General features: G+C 48.2%; 1 protein-coding gene across 3 annotated transcripts in view; it reads right to left on the reverse strand.

Annotated features, from left to right (window-relative positions):
* LOC310694158 (unconventional myosin-Ie-like) overlaps positions 1-21545 on the reverse strand; it is a 52958-nt gene extending 31413 nt beyond the window's left edge. Inside the window, exons 1-5 of one of the 3 annotated variants that reach the window (XM_083477006.1) lie at positions 21101-21545; positions 6328-6465; positions 3753-3842; positions 1174-1268; positions 484-571 (exon numbers count right to left, since the gene is read on the reverse strand). In XM_083477006.1, the coding sequence (XP_083333132.1) occupies positions 484-571; positions 1174-1268; positions 3753-3842; positions 6328-6465; positions 21101-21103 (414 nt within the window). In that variant the 5' untranslated portion in view covers positions 21104-21545. Of the gene's footprint in view, positions 1-483; positions 572-1173; positions 1269-3752; positions 3843-6327; positions 6466-10735; positions 11176-21100 lie in introns of those variants that run through there. The other 2 variants (XM_083477007.1, XM_083477008.1) reach the window with 2 other exon arrangements.
* Positions 21546-24703: the final 3158 nt, after the last annotated feature.

Here is a 24703-nt window from a genome sequence, read left to right on the forward strand (position 1 = left end):
TTTTTCTGTTGTCACTTAAATCCAGTGGTTTGGGCCCTACGCTCTGCAGCAACAGCAGCAGGAAACTCGCTTGCTCAATCTTCCACGTGACACGGCCCTTCAGATATTTGAAGATGGCTATCACATCTCCTCTCAGTCTCCTTTACCCCCAGGACAAACATACCCAGCTCCCTCAACCATTCCTCATAAGGTTTGGTTCCCAGATCCTTAACCACCTTGGTCGCCCTTCTCTGCGCATGTTCCAGCTTGTCAACATCCTTCTTAAATTGTGGCGCCCAGAACTGGACACAGGATTCCAGGTGTGCTCTGACCAAGGCAGAAGAGAGCGGGACTATGACTTCCCTTGATCTGGACACTAGACTTCTGTTGATACAGCCCAGAATAGCATTAGCTTTTTTTGCTGCTGCATCATGCAACTGGCTCATGTTAAGCACGACTGTTTGGAAACAAGGGTGGGGAAATTTAGCCAATGTGGTTTAATACCTGCACTTTGGGACCTCCACCAGACACCTTGGAGATGTAGCCCATGATGTATTTGGCTGCTACAGTCTTGCCGGCGCCACTCTCCCCACTGCAACACAAAGAGAGGAAGATATCAAAGAACAAAGAAGGGTTTAGCTGCAAAGAGAGGTACTAAAACCACACACCAGACACTTGGTACCAATCACACTGGAATATAGCTATTGTGGAGAAATAAAGATTTTGACAAGGACTACAACCTGCAGGCACATTTTATATGATTTGGCATTCCTTTCTTACATATGCAAGAGAACTATCATTTTCAAACCATCATCAGATAGATAATGCTAATATTCTTCATCTGTAGACAACATTTAGTCTCGCTTTTTGCTTTCGTGACTTGGACTTTGTCATTTTAACCTCTCTGCAGCAGCAAAGATTATATGTGCCTATTTTGTTTTTTTAATCTTTCCATTTCTGCCAGTCTGTCATCTCTTTGTTTTATATATTTAATTTCTAAAATGAGATAAAAAATCTTTACCAACCCGTCCCCCCAAATTTCCCTACCCAGTTCTCTATACTGTGCAGGATTTTACAGATATCATGTATCCCCCCCCCCACTGCTTATGTCGCCCTTTTTTCTAATCTAAAAGCCCCCAAACAACGCAACCTTTCTCCGTATCAACGCCGCCCTTTCTGTCCCTGTAACATTACCTGATAATGACGCACTGATTCTCCCCGTCGATCAACATGTTCCGGTACATGTTATCAGCCAGAGCATAAATATGGGGAGGATTTTCATACTGCGCCTGTGAGGAAGAAATGGTCCACGTAAGACCTTTGATTATCCTATTTTCCAGAAAACCTTTACTTTCCAAGGTATTTTAAGATCTAGGTCACAAAGGGCCTTGGGTGAGTGGGTGGGGAATCCCCCATCATGGCAATGGCACAGGCATGAAAATGACTACCTAGAGAATTTATTTATTTATTGCTTTTATATCTCAAGGGACACACATATTGCAAATGTACACACCCATTCAGAGCAGGCATAGGCAAACTCGGCCCTCCAGATGTTTTGAGACTACAATTCCCATCATCCCTGACCACTGGTCCTGTTAGCTAGGGATGATGGAAGTTGTAGTCCCAAAACATCTGGAGGGCCGAGTTTGCCTATGCCTGATTTAGAGGAATTTCAACATCACTACCAGCAATCATTCATTTATTTATACATGCTTTTTTGGAAAGCGCAAAAATCAACAGAACAAACTTAGGTCCCTGCATTTCATTGCGTCTTCTCTAAGCAAAACTTGGCCAGATCCCACCAAATAATAATAAGTTATTTGCACAGCTCTGCCGATTAGTGGCGGTCCGTTTAAAATATTTGTTAATTCCTCTGCCGCCAAAGCGTTTTTGGGTGCGTATGCAAATGTGCGAATTAAAAAAACTAATTCGTGCATGAAATATAAATACAACTTGAGCCTGACAAATAGTTATAGCGGAACAGAGTAAGGCAGAAAAACAGCAAGAGCAAATTAAAACCTGAAAAAGAAAAGAAAAGAAAAGCAAAACAAAACAGAGCTTTTTGAAAAGCAGCCACATGGCTCCTTAGGTAAGGATTGCTATCCTAAGGGGTCCCTTCCTACAATTCCATGATTCTGTGAAACATTTTTAATATCTATCTATCCATCCATGCGGGTGGCGCTGTGGGTTAAACCACAGAGCCTAGGACTTGCTGATCAGAAGGTTGGCGGTTCGAATCCCCGCGACGGAGTGAGCTCCCGTTGCTCGGTCCCTGCTCCTGCCAACCTAGCAGTTCGAAAGCATGTCAAAGTGCAAGTAGATAAATAGGTACTGCTCCGGTGGGAAGGTAAACAGCGTTTCCGTGTGCTGCTCTGGTTCGCCAGAAGCGGCTTAGTCATGCTGGCCACATGACCCGGATGCTGTACGCCGGCTCCCTCGGCCAGTAAAGCGAGATGAGTGCCGCAGCCCCAGAGTCGGCCACGACTGGACCTAATTGTCAGGGGTCCCTTTACCTTTACTATCCATCCATCAATCTCCCTCCCTACAGCTGGCTGTTAAAGGGGATGGTCTGCCCACTGACCACTAGATGGCAGTGTCAGAGCAAAGCAGACCTCCATGTGGGTCAGATGGGCAAGGCAAATCAATGGCACTTCTGACTGGGCGCCGAGGTTCCAGTTGCACAACTCTGTGAGTGCGGCCACGCTCCTCCTTTGACTCACGGCTTTCGCAGCGTCACTGGAGAAGAGGAAGCCATTCCCAGGCTCCAGCAGAGTTTCAGGCCAGCTCCCGCCTTCCTCGCCTTCCCGTTCTGGAAGGTAGGAGCAGCACAGCAGGCAGGAATACAACAGGTGAAGCTGACCACCTGACTGCCTGGCGCGGGACACAGAGTATCTTTTTGTTGCTTTGGTATTCAAAAGAGCTTTCCTGGGTTAGCCGAGACTCTGAGATGGGTCTGGGGAACCTATAGCCCTCTGGGCGCTGCTGAACTATAACTCCCATCCTCCTCCCTCCTTGTTGGGTCATGCTGGCTTCTGGGAGTGATCTGAGGGGGAGTCACTATCGGGGTGGGGCAAAGGCACAGATATTCCCCTGCCCTGTTCTAATCCAAGAGTGCCTCGACAATATTATTATTATTATTATTATTATTATTATTATTATTATTATTATTATTATTATTATATTATTATTATTATTTGTATCCTGCCCATCTGGCTGGGTTTCCCCAGCCACTCTTGGCGGTTTCCAACAAAGATTAAAAATACATTAAAATGTCACACATTAAAAACTTCCCTGAACATGGCTGCCTTCAGATGTCTTCTAAAAGTCTCTTTGACATCTGGTGGGCATTCCACAGGGCGGGTGCCACTACCAAGAAGGCCCTCTGCCTGGTTCCCTGTAACTTGGCTTCTCACAGTGAGGGAACTGCCAGAAGGCCCTCGGCGCTGGACCTCAGTGTCTGGGCAGAATGATGGGGGTGGAGACGCTCCTTCAGGTCTACTGGACCGAGGCCGTTTAGGGCTTTCAAGGCCAGCACCAACACTTTGAATTGTGCTCCGAAATGTACTGGGAGCCCATGTACGCTTCTCATTTAATTGTCAGCGCAAGACTCAGAAAAATGGAATTCCTACAAATGGCAGATCCCGATAGTTCCTTTGAGGGAGGCTGGGGAAGCCAGTGTCACCGGAAGGGGGAGCGGGACTCTGCACATGCTCAGGGGCACTCTCCACCACAGCAGCTGCATAAACAAAAGGAAGGCAAACCTAGTCACTTACCGCCCCCTGGTACATGTCGATCTCGCGGTCGGTGAAGTACGGCAGTTGTTTGAAGGGGTTCACGGAAATCAGGACAGGACCAATGTAGGTCTTTTTATGTTTTGAAAGTCAAGGGTCAAGGAACAAGGCAAGGATGGGCAAGCAATTCAGTGAGCAGTCAAATCCAGCAGGTTCCCTCCCAGCTGAAACAGCCAGAGCCTTGAAGCTGGATCAGGCCAAAGGACAATCCGGACCTTCTCCATGATTTGACCCGCTGTGGTGAAATGACGTAATCTACAGAACTAATTATGATGCATTATTCTACTCGTTCATTGCAATGCAATTGGTGGGAGGGCCGGAAACCCGACCGATGAAATATCATTTGCAGATGGAATAATATACCTCCGGGTATAGGGCAGTATTTAATGCCATAAATAATAACAACAACATTAATTATATTATATATATGCCGCCCATCTGACGGGGTTGCCCCAGCCAATCTGGGCGGCTTCCAACAAAATATTAAAACCTCAAGCATTAAAAACCTCCCTGTACAGGGCTGCATTCAGATGCCATTTAAAAGTCAGATGTTTATTTCCTTGACAGCTGACAGGAGGGCGTTCCACAGGGCGGGCGCCACTTACTGAGAAGGCCCTCTGCCTGGTTCCCTGTAACTTGGCTTCTCGCAATGAGGGAACCGCCAGAAGGCCCTCAGAGCTGGACCTAAGTGTCTGGGCTGAACGACTGGAGTGAAGATGCTCTTTCAGGTATACAGGGCCGAGGCCGTTTAGGGCTTTCAAGGTCAGCACCAACACTTTGAATTGTGCTTGGAAACATACTGGAAGCCATGTAGGTCTTTCAGGACCGGTGTTATGTGGTCCCGGCAGCCACTTCCAGTCACCAAATCTGGCAGCCGCATTCTGGATTAGTTATTTCCGAGTCACCTTCAAAGGTAGCCCCATGTAGAGCACATTGCAGTAGTCCAAGCGGGAGATAACCAGAGCATGTGTCTCTCTGGAAAGACAGTCTGCGGGCAGGGAGGGCCGCATCCTGCGTACCAGATGGAGCTGGTAGACAGCTGCCCTGGACATAGAACTGACCTGCACCTCCATGGACAGCTGAGTCCAAAATGACTCCCAGGCTGCGCACTTGGTCCTTCAGGGGCTAAGTTACCCCATTCAGGACCAGGGAGTCCTCCACACCTGCCCGCCCCCTGTCTCCCCAAAAACAGTACAGTGGTGCCTCGCAAGACGAAATTAATTCGTTCCGCAAGTTTTTTCTTCTTGCGAGTTTTTCGTCTTGCGAAGCACGGTTTCCCATAGGAATGCATTGAAAATCAATTAATGCGTTCCTAGGGAAACCGCCTTCAGACCAGGTCTGGGGACAGTCTGTCCCCCGACCTCTTCTGAAGGCTGGGGGGGGGGGAACAAGGGCTTTTCTTCCCACCCCCAGCCTTCAGAAGGCTGTTCTGAAGGCTGGTGGTGGGAAGAAAAGCCCTTCTTCCCACCTCCCGCCCCGCAAGCTCTGGGGACAGGAGGGCTTTGCTGCCGACCGCCAGCATTTTAAAAGCCCCTGCTGTCCCGGGGCGATTTTAAAATGCTGGCGGGTGGGAGCGAAGTCTCTGCTGTCCCGGGGAGATTTTAAAATGCTGGGGGTCGGGAGCGAACGCTTCGCTGCCGACCCCCAGCATTTTAAAATCTCCCCGGGACAGCAGAGAAGTCTCTGCTGTCCCGGGGAGATTTTAAAATGCTGGCGGGCTCCTGCCATAGGCGCGCGTCACCTCTCCAGCCAGGAGAGGGTTGCAGGGGGCTGCTTTAGCCCCGCGCGCCCTCTCCCAGCTGGAGAGGTGACGCGCGCCTATGGAGGCTCCTGTCATAGGCGCACGTCACCTCTCCAGCCAGGAGAGGGTCGCAGGGGGCTGCTTCTCTGCTGTCCCGGGGAGATTTTAAAATGCTGGGGGTCGGCAGCGAACGCTTCGCTCCCGCCCGCCAGCATTTTAAGTTCGCCCGGGGCAGCGGAGAAGTCTCCACTGTCCCGGGAAGGCAGGCGGGGGGGAGCAAAGACTTTTGCCCCCCGCCGGCCTTCAGAAGAGGTCCAGGACCTCTTCTGAAGGCCGGCTGTGGGCGAAAGTCTTTGCTCCCGACCGCCAGCAATTTAAAACAGGTCCCCGGAGATTTCCCTATGGGCTTTCGTCTTGCGAAGCAAGCCCATAGGGAAATTCGTCTTGCGAAGCGCCTCCAAAACAGAAAACCCTTTCGTCTTGCGGGTTTTCCGTCTTGCGAGGCATTCATCTTGCGGGGTACCACTGTACTTCTGTCTTGTCAGGATTCAACCACAATCTGTTAACTGCAGCAAACGCCCATCGCATTCTCTGGATCAATTTCCATTCCGGACACAAATAAGCAGATATCGGCAAATTTCTGCAGACATTTATGCCGCAATCCTGTCATAACTGCCCTGGACTTGCTGATTACATTTAAAAGGAAAAAGAGGGTCCTCACCTCAATTCTTCCCCCCAAAGAAATTGGTCAGAGCCTTTACTCAAGGCTGACTAGGGCCCTCCCCACAAAAAAACCCAACACGTGTAAAGCGATACAAATATATAGTCGTCCATGAACCGCTTCTTGAGGTTCTCCACGATGGCATCCTCACTGATCTTCGACAGCAGGACCATGTCGTCCACGCCAGTCTGCTTGACATTCTGGGTCTGCCAGTGATACCGCTCTTTGCTGACCTGGGGAAGCAGAGTATTATTAACAGCTGTGTTTATTGAATTATATCCAGGCATCCTTTCCCCCAAAAGGAGTCCAGGACAGCAAGCACACTAGCGATCAGGACACCTTAAAAACAATACCAGCAAAGGTGCAAATCAAGAAAGATCTTTAAGAAATCTTGCTGGTGCCAAAAAGAACACAGAGGGAAAGAATTCCAAAGGATGATGTTGTAATTTAATGTTATCTAAAACATTATTATTAGTAGCAGTAAAAATATTTTTACGCTGTTGTCAGGGGTTCAGGAGCAGAGGCAAGGGCAAGGGAGGAAACAGAGAGCGAGGGGGAGGAGGCAGAAGAAAAGATGAGTGATGACGACGACCCGAGATCTCCGAGTCTTTCCAGTGAATCAGAAGATTCACAGAAAGGAGCACCAGTGGCCAGGGCAAGGGGGGAGCCTAGGGGGACACCCCAGGAAGATAGAGCCAGAGGGGACTCAGAGGAGAGCAGTTGGAAATCGGGACCAGCGTCACCGCCAGAGAGCAGGGAAGAGGAAGGGCGCCAGGGATCAAGCGCTGGCAGCTCACAACAGGAGGGAGGGCACGAGTCAGGAGTGGCCACACCTCCATCGGGGAGCGAAGAAACGGTCAGACGGAAAGTGGAAGGTTGGGCGCGCGCGCCAAGTTCAAATGCACAGGAAAGTGACGCAGTAGGCAGCCCGGAGAGGGAGCCAGGTCCTAAAGCCCGGCGCAAGGAGACAGGAGGGTCCGGGGGGTCGGCGTCAGAGGAATCCCGGAGGGAAGAGACCCCGGGGGGCAGAGGGACCCAGAGGAGAACAGTCAGGCGGAAAAGGTGGAGCAGGGCTAGGATATTAAGTTGGTGCACAAGGGGCGGAGACTCAGACGGAGCTTCGCCGATCTAACCATAAGACGTAGAGTTGCACGCAGCAGCTTGAGAATGGAAACTGTAACTCAATAAAGACTTTTACTTAATGATCGCTGGCTAGCGTGATCCTCTGGGAGCTAGGATCTGGGAGCAGCTCTGACAGCTGTCTTGAAAGGGGACAAATATTCCTGAGGCGGTAAACGATTAAATACAACATAGCATAAGAATAATCAAGTTGTTTAACAGCCAGTGAAAATAAACCACAAATGTCCAGCCTCAAAAATTCAGTACATAACAAAAACAGAGGAATCCACCTTAAACCGAGCCAGACTGCTGGTTCATCTAGCTCAGTATTGTAAGTAAGCTTTTAGTCCAGCGGTCAGCAAGGTTTATCTTTCCTGGGCTGGATCGGTTCCGCAGAGATCCTTTCGTGGGCCAGATTGCGGGCCTGCCTGCGATTTTTGGCATCTGTGTATGCGCAGACACGATTTTCAGCGTCTGCGCATGCGCAGATGTGATTTCCAACACTGCGGAAGCAAGTCCCCACACTGCGCTGCGCTGTTTTAGCGCAGAGCGCAAGCAGGCAACTCAGTTCAGGGGCAGCTCGTGGGCCGGTCAAACGACCTTTGCAGGCCACTTCTGGCCCATGGGCCATAGGTTACTGACCCCTGTTCTAGTCCTCATCACTGTAAATAAAGGGCTGAAAGAATAGGAAGACAGGAAGATGAGGAAAAGGAGGGGACATTTTATCATATCTGGTGGGATTTTATTGTAATTAAAAAAAATTGGGAAATGATATACAATGAATTGAAGAAAATGTTCCATTTAACATTTGTTAAAAAACCTGAAGCATTTTCATTAGGGAATGTAGGGAAAGATCTGCCAAAAAAGCTGAAAAACATCTTCATCTATCAGACAATGGCCGCGAGAGTTTTAATAGCACAAGGATGGAAGACTGAAGAAGCCCCAACTAAAGAATCATGGCAAGAAAAATTGATGGACTATGCAGAACTGGCAAAACTGACATACAAGCTACGGGACAAGGATAACTGTGACTTTAAACATGAATGGGAACCCTTTGCAAAGTATTTGAAGACGCAACAAAGCGAACTGGACTCCTTGGCTGGTTTTGAATAAACATTCACAAACTTTTTATTGATAATAATCAGCTAAATAGTTTGAGGATTTATACAACTGTGTAACATGCAGAAAACAGCATTTTTAGAGAAATCAAAGACTGGAACTGAGGGAAGTCAGGGGGTGGGGGTGGGTGGGTTCTGTAGGGGAGGGAGGGGAAATGGGGGGGGGAAAATAAGGATGATATGTTTCTGGATCATATGTTTTGTTTTAATTTTGAATAAAAGTTATTTTTAAAAAAAGGAAGACAGGAAGATGCTTTTTATCATGTCAGACTACTGATCCATCTAGCTTGGTCCTGACTACATTGACTGACATCAGCTTTTCAGGGTTTTGGAGATGGAGTCCGTCCCAGCCTGGAGATGCTGAACCAGGGAACTTCTGTGTCCAACCAGCGGGCTCTACCACTGAGATGTGGACACTCCCTTAAAAAATAATTGAAAGATTGTAGTCCTCATAGTTCTAAGCGGAGCAACTTGTCTGTAGAAAAATATTCATTGTTTGGAGAAAAATATATTTAGGGGGTCTGGCCAAATGATGTATTTAGGAAGACGAAAAGGTCTATATTTTTCAGTTGGTAAGAGAATTTTTCATTGAAGTGGATTGCAAACATTTCCATAGCTCTGTACTCAAGTCAATGTGCTCCCACATTTATCTGAAGACTTCATAATCGAAGTGTGTCTGGTTTTGATATGTTTCAGAAGATACTTGTCTCATATATTTTTTCAACTCGTTGACACTGGAATATCATTACACGCAAATTTCCTGGCTTGTTTGGGTATGAGATAGTTTTTATATAATTGCATTTTAAATTAGAAATTATAGATTTGTAATTTAATCACAGGCTACCAACTTTGCTTTTTAACTTCATTATTATTTTTTGGCCTTTATTGGAACAGATCAGGGAACACTTTCTCTTGTTTGTTTGTTTTTCTGAATAAAGGGCTAACATAAACATAACAGGAACAGGAACACAGAAAACCACTTTTAAAAACCTTTTGCATAAATTAATAAACAGGCAGCAGAGAAATGGACTTTGTTGAGGCCCATCAACTGACCTCTAGGAGAAATAAAGGGAACTAAACTTTGAAGTGAAGGGAGCTTGGACATTTCGCCTTCTTCTTACACTCATTGAAAGCTTTTTGTTTTTGTGTTAAATATACCAGGCCATCGGGTCCTACTAATGTCTTCAAAACTGCATTGGCTAGCCCTTGCCCCCACCAAAAAAATAAAATCAGGGACTACAAATTTCTTTTGCACCACCAAACTTGGGTGGTCTTTTTCTGTGAGTGTGTGTGCAAATTTTTGCAAACTTTAGAAAAGGCCCGTTGCTAAGGCTTCTTTCCTCCCAAGCTGGCTGAGACAATGGCGGTTGCCAGGCGACGTGCCGGGATTGAGGGGAAGAGAAAAGCAAGGGGCACAGTCGCCATCTCAGAGTGGAGAAAGGATGGGCAGTCTGGAAGCAAGAGAGAGAAAAATACAGCCCCATGCAGCACTCAAAAAGGGGGGGGCAATTCTCCCACGGCCACACCCCAAAATGAAGCGAGGCAGCTGTAGAAGAAAAAGGGGGTGCAATTATTATCAACAACAACCCCCCCCAAAGGAAGGAGAGATGGAGGGGGAGCAGGCATAATAAACTCCAGAACCGAGTTCGAATTCCACCGCTTGGCCTCAGTCACACAGCGAGTGGAATTTGACCGGAATTTGACCACGAGGGCTGGGCTTCACCATGCAAACTTCTCTCAGGGATGCCCTAAACTTAAACCTAAGAAGTTTTAAGTTTCCTTTTTTTTAAAAAAAGGGGGGAAAGTCCCCATTTAAATTTGCAATGCACCCCCTGCCCCCATTTCCATAACCTGCAACAATGTCTACCACAAGGATATCGCTGGAGCTGCAGAATTAACAGCAAAAAAAAAAAGACCTCCGCAGTTTGGCCCTCTCTAGGGAGCCTGCCACCGTTCTGCGGATACATTCAACTCCATACATTTAAAGCGCATGGCTTCCTACAGAGGATCCTGGGAACTATAGTTTTCCCCTCGCAGCGCCACAATTTCCAGTGTTTTTTAACAAACTAACGTTCCCAGGGTGCAGGCTGTGTGGATGCACCCTGGCTTCATTCTTCCAGAATCAGCATCCAGCATAAATGGAGGGTTCACCCGAGCATGTGCCGAGTGCACCTCTGACTTGCGGCTCTTTGGAGAAAGATCTCCCCTCCCTTCCCCCCTCCCTTTTTGCCGTGTTCTCAGGATTGTGCCACATCTGGTTTCAAACCTGTTTTTTCCCTTTTCCCTTTTAATAACCGCTGTGCTCGAAACAGTCTACAGCCGAAGGAAGACGAGGGTTGACATCTCCCGTCATCGCCGCCACTAAAGGGCGCAGGATGGGTGCCTTTTTAATCACAAAACAGGACCGGAGTTGCCGGGTCCAGGCTTGGTTGCCATGGGCGACGGCGTAGGCCCGGCGGTGCTTGAGAAGGGGACAAAGGCCTTGGCAAGGCTGGCGCTGGCAGGGGCCTCCTTTTCTGTGGCACACAGGCCTGCCATCTTCACTTGGGGCAGCCCAGAGACTTGCTTGCCGCGCGGTGGTTGTGGTGCCCACGCTGCCTGGCAGCCGCCATTGCCACAAACCCAAGGCTGCCTTCTGACATGAGCTTTAATTGCATTTGTTTGCCTGGGGATTCTGCCACAGCTTCTGTCCTTTTGCCCCAAGGTATCTGTAGGGTTGGGACGCAGGTGGCGTTGTGGGTTAAACCACAGAGCCTAGGACTTGCTGATCAGAAGGTCGGCGGTTCGAATCCCCGCAACGGGGTGAGCTCCCATTGCTCGGTCCCTGCTCCTGCCCACCTAAGCAGTTCAAAAGCACACCAGTGCAAGTAGATAAATAGGTACCACTCTGGCGGGAAGGTAAAAGGCGTTTCCGTGCGCTGCTCTGGTTCGCCAGAAGCGGCTTAGTCATGCTGGTCACTGACCTGGAAGTTGTACGCCGGCTCCCTCGGCCAATAAAGCGAGATGAGCGCCGCAACAGGACCTAATGGTCAGGGGTCCCTTTACCTTTATCTGTAGGCTTATGGAACTGTAGGCCTCTCTCGCGCTAAATTTCCTTCGCACAAGCAGGCCTGCCGGATCAGGCCCATCTTGTCCAGCATCCTGTCCTCACATTGACCAAACTAAGGTGCCATGTGCAAAAGAAAGCCTGGAGATACTGTAAACATGGGGTGGATAAATGTACAACTGTATCTTAACAAGTTACATGTGCAATAAACATTATACAGATTGGATGAATGAACCGTTCAACAAGTAGCGCAAGTCCAATCACAGAACGGCAATCCCATGCCGCCACAATGGCAAGGGTAGCACACTGGAGAATATGGAGAAGTTTTTCAAAGCTGTTTTTCAAAGCTTGAACTGGATGAGATGTTCTTCAATAGGTCTTGAGTTGGAAACACAAAGCAAGTGGACTACTTGTTGAAAGGTTCATTTATCCATTTATTTATTATTTATACCCCGCCCATCTGGCTAGGTCCCCCCAGCCACTCTGGGCGGCTTCCAACAAAACACTAAAATACAATAACCTATTAAACATTAAAAGCTTCCCTAAACAGGGCTGCCTTCAGATGTCTTCTAAATGTCAGGTAGTTATTTTTCTCTTTGACATCTGGTGGGAGGGCGTTCCACAGGGCGGGCGCCACCACCGAGAAGGCCCTCTGCCTGGTTCCCTGTAACTTGGCTTCTCGCAGCGAGGGAACCGCCAGAAGGCCCTCGGAGCTGGACCTCAGTGTCCGGGCAGAACATTTATAACATTTATTGCACATGTAACAGTTGTACATTTATCCACTCCCTGTTTACAGTATCTCCACGCTTTGTCTTGCACATGGCACCTTAGTATGTTTGTTGCTTGAATGGTTACAAGTCTATTCTAGTTATTATTCTAGTAAATTTGGTTTTATACTTATAAGCCAGTTTGTGGTGGTGGTGTTTTGTTGCATTATTATTACTGTCACCACATTTGATGCTTTGTGTATATACAGTACTCACATTGGCCAAACCAGATGCCTCTTTTGGGAAACCCACAATCAGGATTCGAACACCAGAGTGCACTCCCCTCCTGCGCATTCCAGCCACAGGTTTTCAGAAGCATCGGTGCCTCCAGCTGTCTCCAGACAGAGAAGCAGCCATCATTAGCTGCTCTCGTCCGTGAATTCGCCCAATCGTCCTTCAAAACCATCCAAGAGGACGGCCATCGTTGCCTACTGTGGAAGGGAGTTCCACAGTCTAACTATGCCGCCGCTCTCCCACCCTTTCTGCACAGGCCCACTTCTCTTCCGCCGCAATTCGCCCGAAATTTTATCATGTGAACAGCAGGGGGGAGCCATGGAAAAAAACTGCAGAAAACATACCACACAAAACCCCTGCAATATTCCAGGTTCACAAAGAGATCTTGTCTGGAAACGATCAACACGGAAATGAGCGCTAGGGCTTTCTGCTAGATTTCCAGTAGGGGATTTTTTTCACGCCGCGTGGAAGATCGCATAGAAACGCAGCAATTAACAGGTAAGGTTATGTCGGGGAGATGAAATAAAGCGCTGTCTGCATGCATGTCAGCTGTGATAAGTTTGGAACAAACACACACACACACACACATACACACACACACACACACAAACCCCGACATGACACTACAATTCATTTGCTACATGCGCCATCCTTGCTAAGATCCCACACTCCATCCAGCTACCTCTGGGGCTTTAAGGCAGCATGACTGAGACTCCATAAAGCTGGACCATAAAGAAGGCTGATTGCCGAACAGTGGCGTAGCGTGGGTTGTCAGGGCAAGGCAAGTAATTTGCACCCCCTAACCCGTGGATTTGCACCCCCTAAACCTAACCCCCAGATGTTGCGCCCAGTGCGGCCGGCCCCCCCTGCACCCCCCACGCTACGCCACTGTTGCCGAAGAATGGATGCTTTTGAATTCTGGTGCTGGAGGAGACTCTTGAGAGTCCCACGGACTGCAAGAAGATCAAACCTCTCCATTCTGAAGGAAATCAGCCCTGAGTGCTCACTGGAAGGACAGATCCTGAAGCTGAGGCTCCAAGACTTTGGCCATCTCACGAGAAGAGAAGACTCCCTGGAAAAGACCCTGATGTTGGGAAAGATGGAGGGCACAAGGAGAAGGGGACGACAGAGGACGAGATGGTGGGACAGTGTTCTCAAAGCCACCAGCATGAGTTTGACCAAACTGCGGGAGACAGAGGAAAACAGGAGTGCCTGGCGTGCTCTGGTCCAGGGGGTCACGAAGAGTCGGACACGACTAAACAACTAAAGAACAACAGACCGAGACTCCCTTTAGCTCCCAAACTTTTCCATTTGGAAATTCAGGATAAAATCCTATGCAGCACTCGCTTGGGAGTAAGCCTGCCCCATTGAACTCAACAGGACGTATTTCTGAGTAAATGTACAGATTGTTACAGGGATGGTGGTGGGGTTTTGGGAGGGGGGAGTCTGGATGATGCCCTGAGTTCCTCCCAATTCTTGGGGTCCTCTCCACAGTGAGGTTTATCAACAGAGGATTCTACCGCTGAACTAGTCAGACAAGTTTATTTGTAAGGCAATGACCATAGGTCTCCACTGAAGTGTCTCTAGTGAGTGACAGCCGAGCTGGAAGCAGGTTGGAAGCAGGAGACACAGAGACATGCTTGATCTGTACTGGATCCTAATGGAAAAGCTTAATCCATTCCAGAAGTCCGTTCTTGAACCAAAACCGTTCTTTAGCTGAGGCGCACTTTCCCTAATGAGGCCTCCCGCCACCGGTGCCCTTCCACCGTTCGGCTTCTGTTCTTAGAGCGAGGTAAAGTTCACAAACTGGGACACCACTTCCGGTTTTGCAGAGTTTGTAAACCGAATACTGTGGACGCTCGGGGTTGCGAACGAGATCCGTGCAGGAAGCACATTCACAACCCGCAGCGTCCGCAACCCACAGCGCCATGTCTGTGCACACGCGGGTTGCGATTAGGCGCTTCTGCGCATGTGCAAAGTGCAATTTAGCGCTTCTGCACATGCACAAGCACCAGAACCCGGAACCCATTCCAGTACTTCTGGGTTCGGCGCAGTGCGCAACCCGAAGGGTCTGTAACCGAAGGTATGACTGTAGTTCGTAAACCGGGCTGTTCTTAAACCGAGGTACCACTGTGAATGTGTAACAATATGATCATCAAGTCTTTTTCCCTTCCCAAAGCACACTGGGCCTCCATAGTTTCTTGCCTTTCGAGCGATCGCCTGCAACCCCTTATTTCCTTCCGCGCAACTTGGGCGCGGAACTCTCTGTCTCGGTTGCGAAACCTGCTCCTCCGTCAGCTCTCTCTCTCGCTCATTAACTCAGTTTGGGAGTCTCCAAGATTCCCTTTCCGCCTCAGGGGGAAAACTCCCAGGTGAAAGAGTTTGGCAGCGATACCGATGGGGTGAAACACCAAACCAAACTCGACCGCCTGCTCTTCTTGCGGCAGAAGAGCATTCCGGGACACGAGACCCCGTCTCCAGGTGGAGACTGCAAACTTGTGCCACGAAAACCGTTTCCGAACCACGGCAGAGGAATTCAGAGTCTGAAGTGTCCTTCCCTCCAAATTCCAGGCCTGCGTGGAAGGAATGTAAGGCGTTATTTGCCGTGCAAACACAGCTCCACCCTGACGACATCTGTAGACTGCAATGATTTAACACCCAGCGCCTGCACAACCTACTTCCACGCGGGCTGATATGTCATCTGGTATACTGCGGGAGGACATGGAGGTTATGCTTAACAAATGTGGGTAACAATCACCTTTCTGCCTTTATCGCTGGCATTCTCCCCATCACATTTGCCTGCGAAACTCCAGGACACTGGAAGACTCTCGGCCCCTATGCCCAATATTCCTCGTTGCCCCCTCTGGACAGGAACCCCCTACTGAAACATCTACATGTGACCAGCTCTTTTCCTTCCTTGTCAGGCCTCGGGAGGATAGCCCCATGGCCCTCAAGAGGAACATTCGTGGCCCCCCAGATATTGCTGGCGTCCAATTCTCAGCTGCCAGCATGGCAAACAAACTACAGTTCCCAAGATGGTTTGGGATGCTTTAAATGTGGGAGTTGGGATTCCAGGGTATGGGATGGAGCGTGGGCCCACCCAATCTCTTTCGGGGACCTTTCCCAGAAAAGAAGTGATTTAAAAGGAATACAAAAGTGAACAATTTTTTTGTACAGTGGTACCTCGGGTTAAGAACTTAATTCGTTCTGGAGGTCCGTTCTTAACCTGAAACTGTTCTTAACATGAGGTACTGCTTTAGCTAATGGAGCCTCCTGCTGCTGCCTTGTCGTTGCTGCACAATTTCAGTTCTCATCCTGAAGCAAAGTTCTTAACCTGGAGCACTATTTCTGGGCTAGCGGAGTCTGTAACCTGAAGCGTCTGTAAACTACAGGTACCACTGTACTTGAATAGGGATATTAAGCCTATTTTAGGAATTAAAATAACCACACATAGGAAAGTGAGATGGGGGGGGTACCTTTAGCAAACACCCCCCTTTGCAGTTTCCTTGTTAAAGGAAGCTTACTCAGGAGTAGATTTACCTGTTTAAGCACAGAAGTAAAAAGAAGTAAGGACTCTATACGGGCTTTTGGATACCCCAAAAGGGCAGATTTTGTTTACAACAGAATCAAAATGTAGTTTTTCTTTCTTTGCGTTAAAAAAACCCCAAACAAGCGTGGGCACAATCCCTGATCCAAGGAGGCCAAATTGCCTATGGGTCACCCAGAGTATCACCTCTCGGGAAACAGGCAGCGTAGAAGGCAACCTCAAACAAGCTGACATCACCCACCGGTATCGAGAAGGCCTCGCCCCGCTGAATCAGACCTGGGCTGGCATCGTGCATGGTCACCTAGTTGTGGGGGAAGGAATAAATGAAGCACGTGGGGGGGGGGGAGAGAGGAGGAACCAAAGAGGCTGATTCAGTGCCCCCCCGGGGAGGGCATTCCAAAGGCTTCTCCATCAAGCCTGGTCCTGCCTAATTTTTCCTGCAAGGGCTCCGCTGGGCAGGGTGGCACGAGGGATTTCCCCACCCACTTCTAAACACACCCAGGTAGGGTGTCAGAATCACACCCCCGCAGAAGAAGTTAACCATTAACCCCGCTGGCATGGCTACGAGGGGTTTGCTTCACTCAAGGGGAAAGGGAGCGAAACAGAGTCGCAAGGGCATAGTACAATTTCGCTTCCTCATAGTTGCCTCCCACCCATACGATACGAGAATCTTGATTGTCATTGTCCCATACAGAACAACGAAATTGAAAAGAAAAAAACAACATTCAAAAACCAACAAGCCTGCTATCCGAGCTATCCCAGCCTGGTTAAGATAAAGGTAAAGGGACCCCTGACCATTAGGTCCAGGCGTGGCCGACTCTGGGGTTGCGGCGCTCATCTCGCTTAATTGGCCGAGGGAGCCAGCGTACAGCTTCCGGGTCATGTGGCCGCTTCTGGCGAACCAGAGCAGCGCATGGAAACGCCGTTTACCTTCCCGCCGGAGCGGAACCTATTTATCTACTTGCACTTTGACGTGCTTTCAAGCTGGCAGGTTGGCAGGAGCAGGGACTGAGCAACGGGAGCTCACCCCATCGCGGGGATTCGAACCACCGACCTTCTGATCGGCAAGTCCTAGGCTCTGTGGTTTAACCCACAGTGCCACCCACGTCCTGATACCCCATAATTAAATACAATATACTCCCATAGAGACTCCATTTAAAACCAAAATCGCATTTGGATGGAAACTGTTTCCCAGGCAGCTAGTCCTAGTCTTTATAACCCTGTACTTTCTTCCAGAAGGCAGAAGCTGAAAGAGATCATTTCCGGGGTGCGCACTATCCTGCGCTATCTCTGCAGCTTTCTTATGGTGCCTGGAAGCATCGATTTGATCCAAGGTGGGAAGAGTGCACCCAATTATTCTCTCCGCAGTCTATACAACCCTGGACAGCATTGTTTTTTCCCTGACTGTGCAGCTCCCAAACCACGCACCATGTGGCCGGAAACTGAGACTTGGTGGGGCGCACACACGGCTTGCCATCGGTCCCAGTGGCTCCTTCACTTGCTGATGCATCCGCACGCAAGATTGTGTCGCCTCCGGTACGCAAATCCTTGCGGCAAACCCACAGGGATGCCCACAAATTCCCAGGAAGTTGCCTTGTCAGGCCACCAGCCCATCTAGCACAGTATTGTCTGCACAGACTGCCAGCGGCTCTCCGGGGTTTCAGGCCAGGGACATTCCCAGGTGCTCCAGCCAATCCCCTAAAAACTAAGCAAGATTCTAGTCCTCATGGTTCTGAACAGAGGGCTGAATTGTGTACAAACGCAGGAGGCCGCCTTCTACGGAGTCAGACCACTGGGGCCCATCTAGCACAATACTGTTCACACTGACTGGCAGCAGCTCTCCAGCGTTTCAGACAGGGAGTCTTTTTCATGCCCCTCCCCATCTCACCTGGTATAAGGTAAAGGGACCCCTGACCGTTAGGTCCAGTCGTGACCGACTCTGGGGTTGCGGCACTCATCTCATTTTATTGGCCGAGGGAGCCGACGTACAGCTTCCGGGTCATGTGGCCAGCATGACTAAGCCGCTTCTGGCGAACCAGAGCAGTGCACAGAAACACCGTTTACCTTCCCGCCGGAGCGGTACCTATTTATCTACTTGCACTTTGACGTTTTTTCGAACTGCTAGGTTGGCAGGAGCAGGGACCGAGCAACGGGAGCTCACCCCGTCGCAGGGATTCGAACCGCCGACCTTCTGATCGGCAAGTCCTAGGCTCTGTGGTTTAACCCCCAGCGCCACCCGCGCCCCAGCATCTCACCTGGAGATGTATGCAAAGCAGAGGCTCTTCCACGGAGCTACAGACCTGCCCCTATTGGTGAGGATCTCTGCTCTCCCAGCTTCAGTCCCTACTGGCATCCCTAGGTAGGGCAGAGAGAGAGGCTCCTTGTCTCCCCAGGAAACGCTGCCTGTCAGTGTTGACAGTAGTGAGCGACGACAGCAGGAGGGTGTGTTGGATTTTTTAGCTTTCAACTTCCAAAAATGAACGCTGCTAAAAAGCTGTAGCATGACTTGGGAATTCAAGAAATTTTGGTTGAATTGATATAATTTAGTTTTGCTTCAAAAGTAATATGTGTGCAGAATTGCACAGAAATTATTGAAAACGACTGAAGTTCTCCTCCTCTTCTTGTTATTTAGCATTACCTGACATTTTCAAAAGGTAAAATGAAAATTCTTTGGCTTCCCGAAAGCAAATTATGTGCTTCTTCATCAAATGTAGATTTGCCAAGCTAAATGTTGTCCATTCGCAAAAATAATAATTTGAATCCCTCACAACCAAAAACATATTTTTAAGACTCCTCACTGAAAAAAACTGAAAAAATAAAGTTCCACACCCTAATACAGTGGTACCTCAGGATGCGAACGGGATCCGTTTCAGAGCCCTGTTCGCATCCTGAAGCGAACACAACCTGCAACTGCGCATCTACGCATGCGCGGGTCGTGATTCACCGCTTCTGTGCATGGGTGTGACGTCATTTTGACTGTCTGCGCATGTGCGAGTGGCAAAACCCGGAAGTAATGCGTTCCGTTACTTCCAGGTCGCCGCGGAGCGCAACCCAAAAGCGCTCAACCTGAAGCATGTTCAACCTGAGGTATGACTGTAAAGCAGTTCCCTCTGTTCCTGTTTAAATCAGTCCTTTCTTCAGAACAATGAGGACTAGCCTCTCGCTTTATTTTTAGGGAAATGACTGCAACTCAATGGTAGGGCAGGTTCAATGACAAGCATTTCCCTAGGAAAGACCCCTGTCAGAAACTCAGGAGATCAGCTGCCAGCCATTGTAAGTAACACTGATTTTGCATGGACCAATCATAGGAATGTAGAGTTGGGAGGGATCCCAAGGGATCTAGTCCAACCCCATGCAATTCAAGAATCAGTGATCTGATTCAGTCAAAGGCAGCACTCTGTGGAATACATACTCTCATATGCTGGGGTTCTGGAAGCTTTGAAACATTATTATTTCAGCAACAACGTTGTAGATAGGCAGTTATTGGGTTATAGGGGTGTGGGTTAAGTTATTAAGCGGAGGGGTGATGGGTTAAGCATTCACAACTTTGTTCTAAAAAGCCGCCACCAAAAATAAACAGAGATTTACCAGGAACAGGGCTCAGAAAACAGGAACTCTTCCTGGTAAATAGGGGAAACTGGAGGGCAGAAGTCTGCCAGCCATCAATTTGATGGGCAGTTCGCTAGCCCACAAGAAAAGCCAGGAGGGAGATGGTCCTTTCTGGATTATCACCTCTCTCGGGCTGACTGCAAGAGGGAAACTTCCCGCCCCAGTGCCACTGCTTCCAAGAACTGCTCCGATAGGAAACCTAAAGCCTTCTTCTTCAGCTATTTCTGATCTGAAGTTTCTCTAAGCTGCAATTCGGAAGGTGATTCAGCCTCAGTTTAAGGAAGCCCCCGGGGAAAGAGGAAGATGATTAGGCCAACTAAAATGTGACAAAAGAGCAAGTTTTTTATTTTAAGGTTCTGGAGAACTCTTCATTCTGAGCCCGGCTTCGGCTGGGGAGGGCGGGATATAAATAAAAAAATATTATTATTATTATTATTATTATTATTATTATTATTAATTAATGAAAGCACATTTTCCTACTCTTAAAAATCCAAGGAAATGTAGCTCGTAAAGGATGCTGGGAACTATAGAGCAGTAAGGAGTAAAGTATAGTTCCCAGGATTATTTCACTCTCTCTCTCTCTGCTAGCTTTAAATGTATGGTATAAATGCAGCCCAAAAATATCATCTGAAGGATATGCCATGGAGTCTGAATTTGTTGGGGAAATCTAAAGACAGACTTTGAGACAGAAGGCATTCCAATGAAATTTAAGCACCTATCAATTAAAATTATATCAAAAGTGCATCCAGGGGACTTGAAAGCAGTTGCCTCCATACTGTCCCCTCTCTTAAATTGCAAAGATTATTTCCATTTCCAAACAATACCTTTTTGAAACAATAGAAACATTTCCCCCCAACAGCTAAGATCTACCGTCAATGATTTGAATAAGAATACACATTCTTATTTAGGAGTAAACTCCATTGAATGTAGTGGGACTTGCTTCTGTGTAGACAGTACATAGGATTGTGCTGTAAAATATAACTGCATTCGTTCTACGCTGGCTGTGATTTTTAAAGAACCCCAATTCTGAGGGTCACCTGTTGCTAAATCGGAGGCTAAATCGAAATCGGCCCATTTCAACATTCTTTCTAGAAGTGTCCCTAAGATCTACTGTCAAGATGCCCATTAATTTAATTCAGGCGCGCATTTTAGGACCGGAACGTCCTGCAAACAAGTTGAACATGAGAATCGGGGCCTATTTTTTTTAAATAGGGAGGCGGGAAAGAAAATTAAAAGAAGTTCAGGATTTGCTGCGGAAAGAGAGGAAAAAGAAACTTGATCCGACTTTTTCGGGGGGGGGGGCTGGAGGGAAATTGGCTGGGCGCTCAACTTGACCCAACGAAAGGAGGAGGGAGGAAAACGAGGAAGGGGGGGGGTGGAAAGGCAGAGATCCAGAATCTGTTTCTAAGGAAAAGCGAAAACACTCACCATGGTGGAATCTTGTCTGCAAGATCTTCACCCGCGCAGGCAATTCCTGATTCTTACTGCGTCTTGCAGGTGGCGCCCATCAGAAACTCACCGCGGCGGCGTTGCAAACTCCTTTTCCCAGGCGCAGGGAAAGTTCTCCTCGGGAGTTGGGGGCACTTTCTCCCCAGCAAAGCGAAAGTGCTCCCAAAGTGGATGGGCTGGAGGAGGGGGAGGGGAGGGAAGAGAGCGAGCGAGCGAGCGAAATCAACTGCTCCCTTCAAAACATTCCTGACCTGATCGCCCTCTTCCTCTGCAAGATGGGTTGGGCCAGGAGAAGGAGGAGGAGGAGGAAGGCAGGCAGGCAGAGACAGGTAAGCTGTGAAATTGAGGTTTGCTTTTTTTTTTTTTTGCAAGGCTGGCTAAGGGGTGGAGTGGTTGAGGTTTTGCATTGAAATGGCAAGGAAAGGTGGTGGCGGTGAGTTTCGCAGGCGCCCCCTGGTGGAGCAGAAAGGCGAAGGCGCGCAGCTGCGGGCGAGGCGCTTATGCAAGGCTGCCCTCTCCTGGGCGAAGGAGGAATCGCGGCGGCGGGTTAGGAGACTCACCACGGAGGGGCAAAAAACGGTAATTATGTGAACTGTGAAATAATGGAAGGCGGGGAGGGCACGCAGTCCTGTGAACGTTTAACTGCATAGGGCTTTTGTTTTGTTTTCTGATACACCAAAAAAACAGTGATAATCATTTAATTACAAATCAATAAAGCAAAAAATGGCCCTTGGACTATAGACCCGACCTCCCACCTATTCCTTAAAGGTAAAGGTAAAGGGACCCCTGACCATCAGGTCCAGTCGTGACCGACTCTGGGGTTGCGGCGCTCATCTCGCTTTATTGGCCAAGGGAGCCGGTGTACAGCTTCCGGGTCATGTGGCCAGCATGGCTAAGCTGCTTCTGGCGAACCAGAGCAGCGCATGGAAATGCCGTTTACCTTCCCGCCGGAGCGGTACCTATTTATCTACTTGCACTTTGATGTGCTTTCAAACTGCTAGGTTGGCAGGAGCTGGGACCGAGCAACGGGAGCTCACCCCGTCGCGGGGATTCGAACCACCAACCTTCTGATCAGCAAGTCCTAGGCTCTGTGGTTTAACCCACAGCGCCACCTGCGTCCCTATTCCTTATTTCAATTATATATTATTTGTTGCCAGTACACACTTTTTTCTTAAATTAAATAATTACTGGTTTATCTTAGGTCTCATATCTTTCTTAAAGATACTACTGAAATTATTCAAATGCTGCGACAGAGTTTAAACTGCTGTAATTGTTTTTCAAATAAACTTTGAAAACTTCCCATTTTGAGACGAATTCCTGTTTTGGTTTGTTCTTTATTCTTTCTGATAAACTGTTTAACTCCGCATAATCTGTTAGCTTTTGGATCCATTCATTAATTTCATCACTCTTCCATTTTGTAGCGATAAGAACTCTTGCTGCCACTGTAGTGTATAAAAGATACCTTTCATTTTTTGCGGGATATCCGAATCTGTAGTCCCCAGAAGATAAGCTTCTGGTTTCCTCTTAAAGGAAATCTTTATCATTTTTTTGTAATTCTAAGTGGATACTCGCCCAAAATGCCTGGATTTTCTTACATAGCCACCGCATGTGATAGAAAGTGCCCAATTTGTCTCCACACATCCAGCAGTTGCTTGGAACACTTTTGTACATCTTCACGACAGTTTCCAAGGTGTTAGATACCATCAATGTTGCATTTTTAGAAAATTCTCTCTTAAGACATCCATGGGATTATTTTGATGCATCAATGTTAGTCCAGGTCACTGGCTCCGCCACAATCCCAGCCGGCAATTTTCTATGTTCCTATTTAAATATTCAGTATATCCCTAGACTCCCCATCAGAATAAGGCAGGGGTCAGCAAACTTTTTCAGCAGGGGGCCAGACTATATTTTGGGGGTAAAAATGAATTCCTGTGCCCCACAAATAACCCAGAAATGCATTTTACATAAAAGGGCACATTCTACTCATGTAAAAAACCACTGATTCCCAGACTGTCTGTGGGCCAGATTTAGAAAGCGATTGGGCCGGATCCGGCCCCCCTGGCCTTAGTTTGCCTACTCCTGGAATAAGGCAATGACATTGCTGCATGTGTGGATCTTGAGAGAATGTGGAAGAATTGCTGGGAAATTGCGTTTGCCTTCCACAGACCTCACTAGGCTCCAGATACCCTGAAAAGGGGTCCCGTTAAGCCCCCACTTTTGCCAGTCAAGGTCAGAACAGCTTTTAGGAGGAACTCTTCCTTCATCGCATGAGACATTTCACCTTTTTGAATAAGTGTTAATTACGTCAGCATGGCTGACTTTGTGTCCCAAGCACTGATGGACTCACAGGAGAATATCTTTTCCCTGGCAGTGTGTGGGAGATGTTGTGTGGTGTGCTGGAGGGAAAACACACCACAGCACAGCTCCAATACTTTTTTTTCCCATAGGAGCAATGGCATCATTTCCCAGAGCCCCATGGCAAAGGATGGACCCCCTACTTGCTCTAGGAAGGGAATGAGGTGATATCATGGCTTTCAAGTTTGTCTGGTACTGATTAGCTCAGAGGAAGTCAGGCAAAGAGGGGAACGAACCAAACGCAAAGGCTAGATACATCTTTCCTTTTCTTTGATGGAGTTCCTACTTCATAAGTAGCAGCTTAAATAGATGCACGTCTTTGCAAAGGGGTCAGCATTTCTTGATTGAAATGCCAAAGGCTGTGGTTTAGTTCAATGCAGTTAAATGGAGGACTAATATTTTTGCGGCAGCCTTGTTTTAAGGGCTGCAGTTTTAAGTTACAGTGCGACGGCAAGATTTCAGCTGGATGAACAACTTTGATGTTTGGAAGGGATAGGCCCCTAGATTGGGATGGCTAACCTGTGCTGCACAGACTGTATCCAGCCCCACAAAGTGTTTTTGGCCTCCCCAAGAACCCCACCTATCTATTTATGTTTTTAAAATTAATGACTACCCTCTCTCCAGTTAAAAAAGTATGGCTTTACCAAATGACAAAATAAAGTCTGCAGATGGAAGGCAAATGGCTGAGCCATTCATTTAAAAGCAGTACAAAACACCAAGCCTTTCTTTCCCTCTCCAATCCGGCCAGGACCTTCTTGGCTCATTCCTGCGACATTTTCGTAAGGCTATGCTCTGAGACTTTGACCACTTGACCGCTACAGACTCTGCTTTCTGGGGCCCTCCTGCAATCCCCTTTAGATGCCCATGGCAAGACTCTGCCAGCCGCTCGCCCCTTTTAGAAGAGGGTCGATTCTGCTCTTAAAACCCATGGGAAATCTCCCAGAGTGTGGAGCGATGGAGAACCACCACAGGCACTTCAGAACCAGTGACCGCACCTGCTTCTTCCTTTTGGTGACATCAGGGCAGCTCAGCCAATCGCCACCAGAGCCACTATCACTAGCACCGCAGCCACGGAATTACCTCCCCGCAAACACACCCTTTGTTCACAAAGATTGTATTCATCCCCCAAAGAAATGAGACAGAGGTCAACAACTTCTCTGCAAATATTCGGCTTGCATTTTTTTCTTCTTCTTCTTTACATATGTATATATATATTTATAAAAAAGG

Source organism: Podarcis liolepis, assembly GCF_965112155.1.
Source record: "Podarcis liolepis genome assembly, chromosome: 15".
NCBI lineage: Eukaryota > Metazoa > Chordata > Lepidosauria > Squamata > Lacertidae > Podarcis > Podarcis liolepis.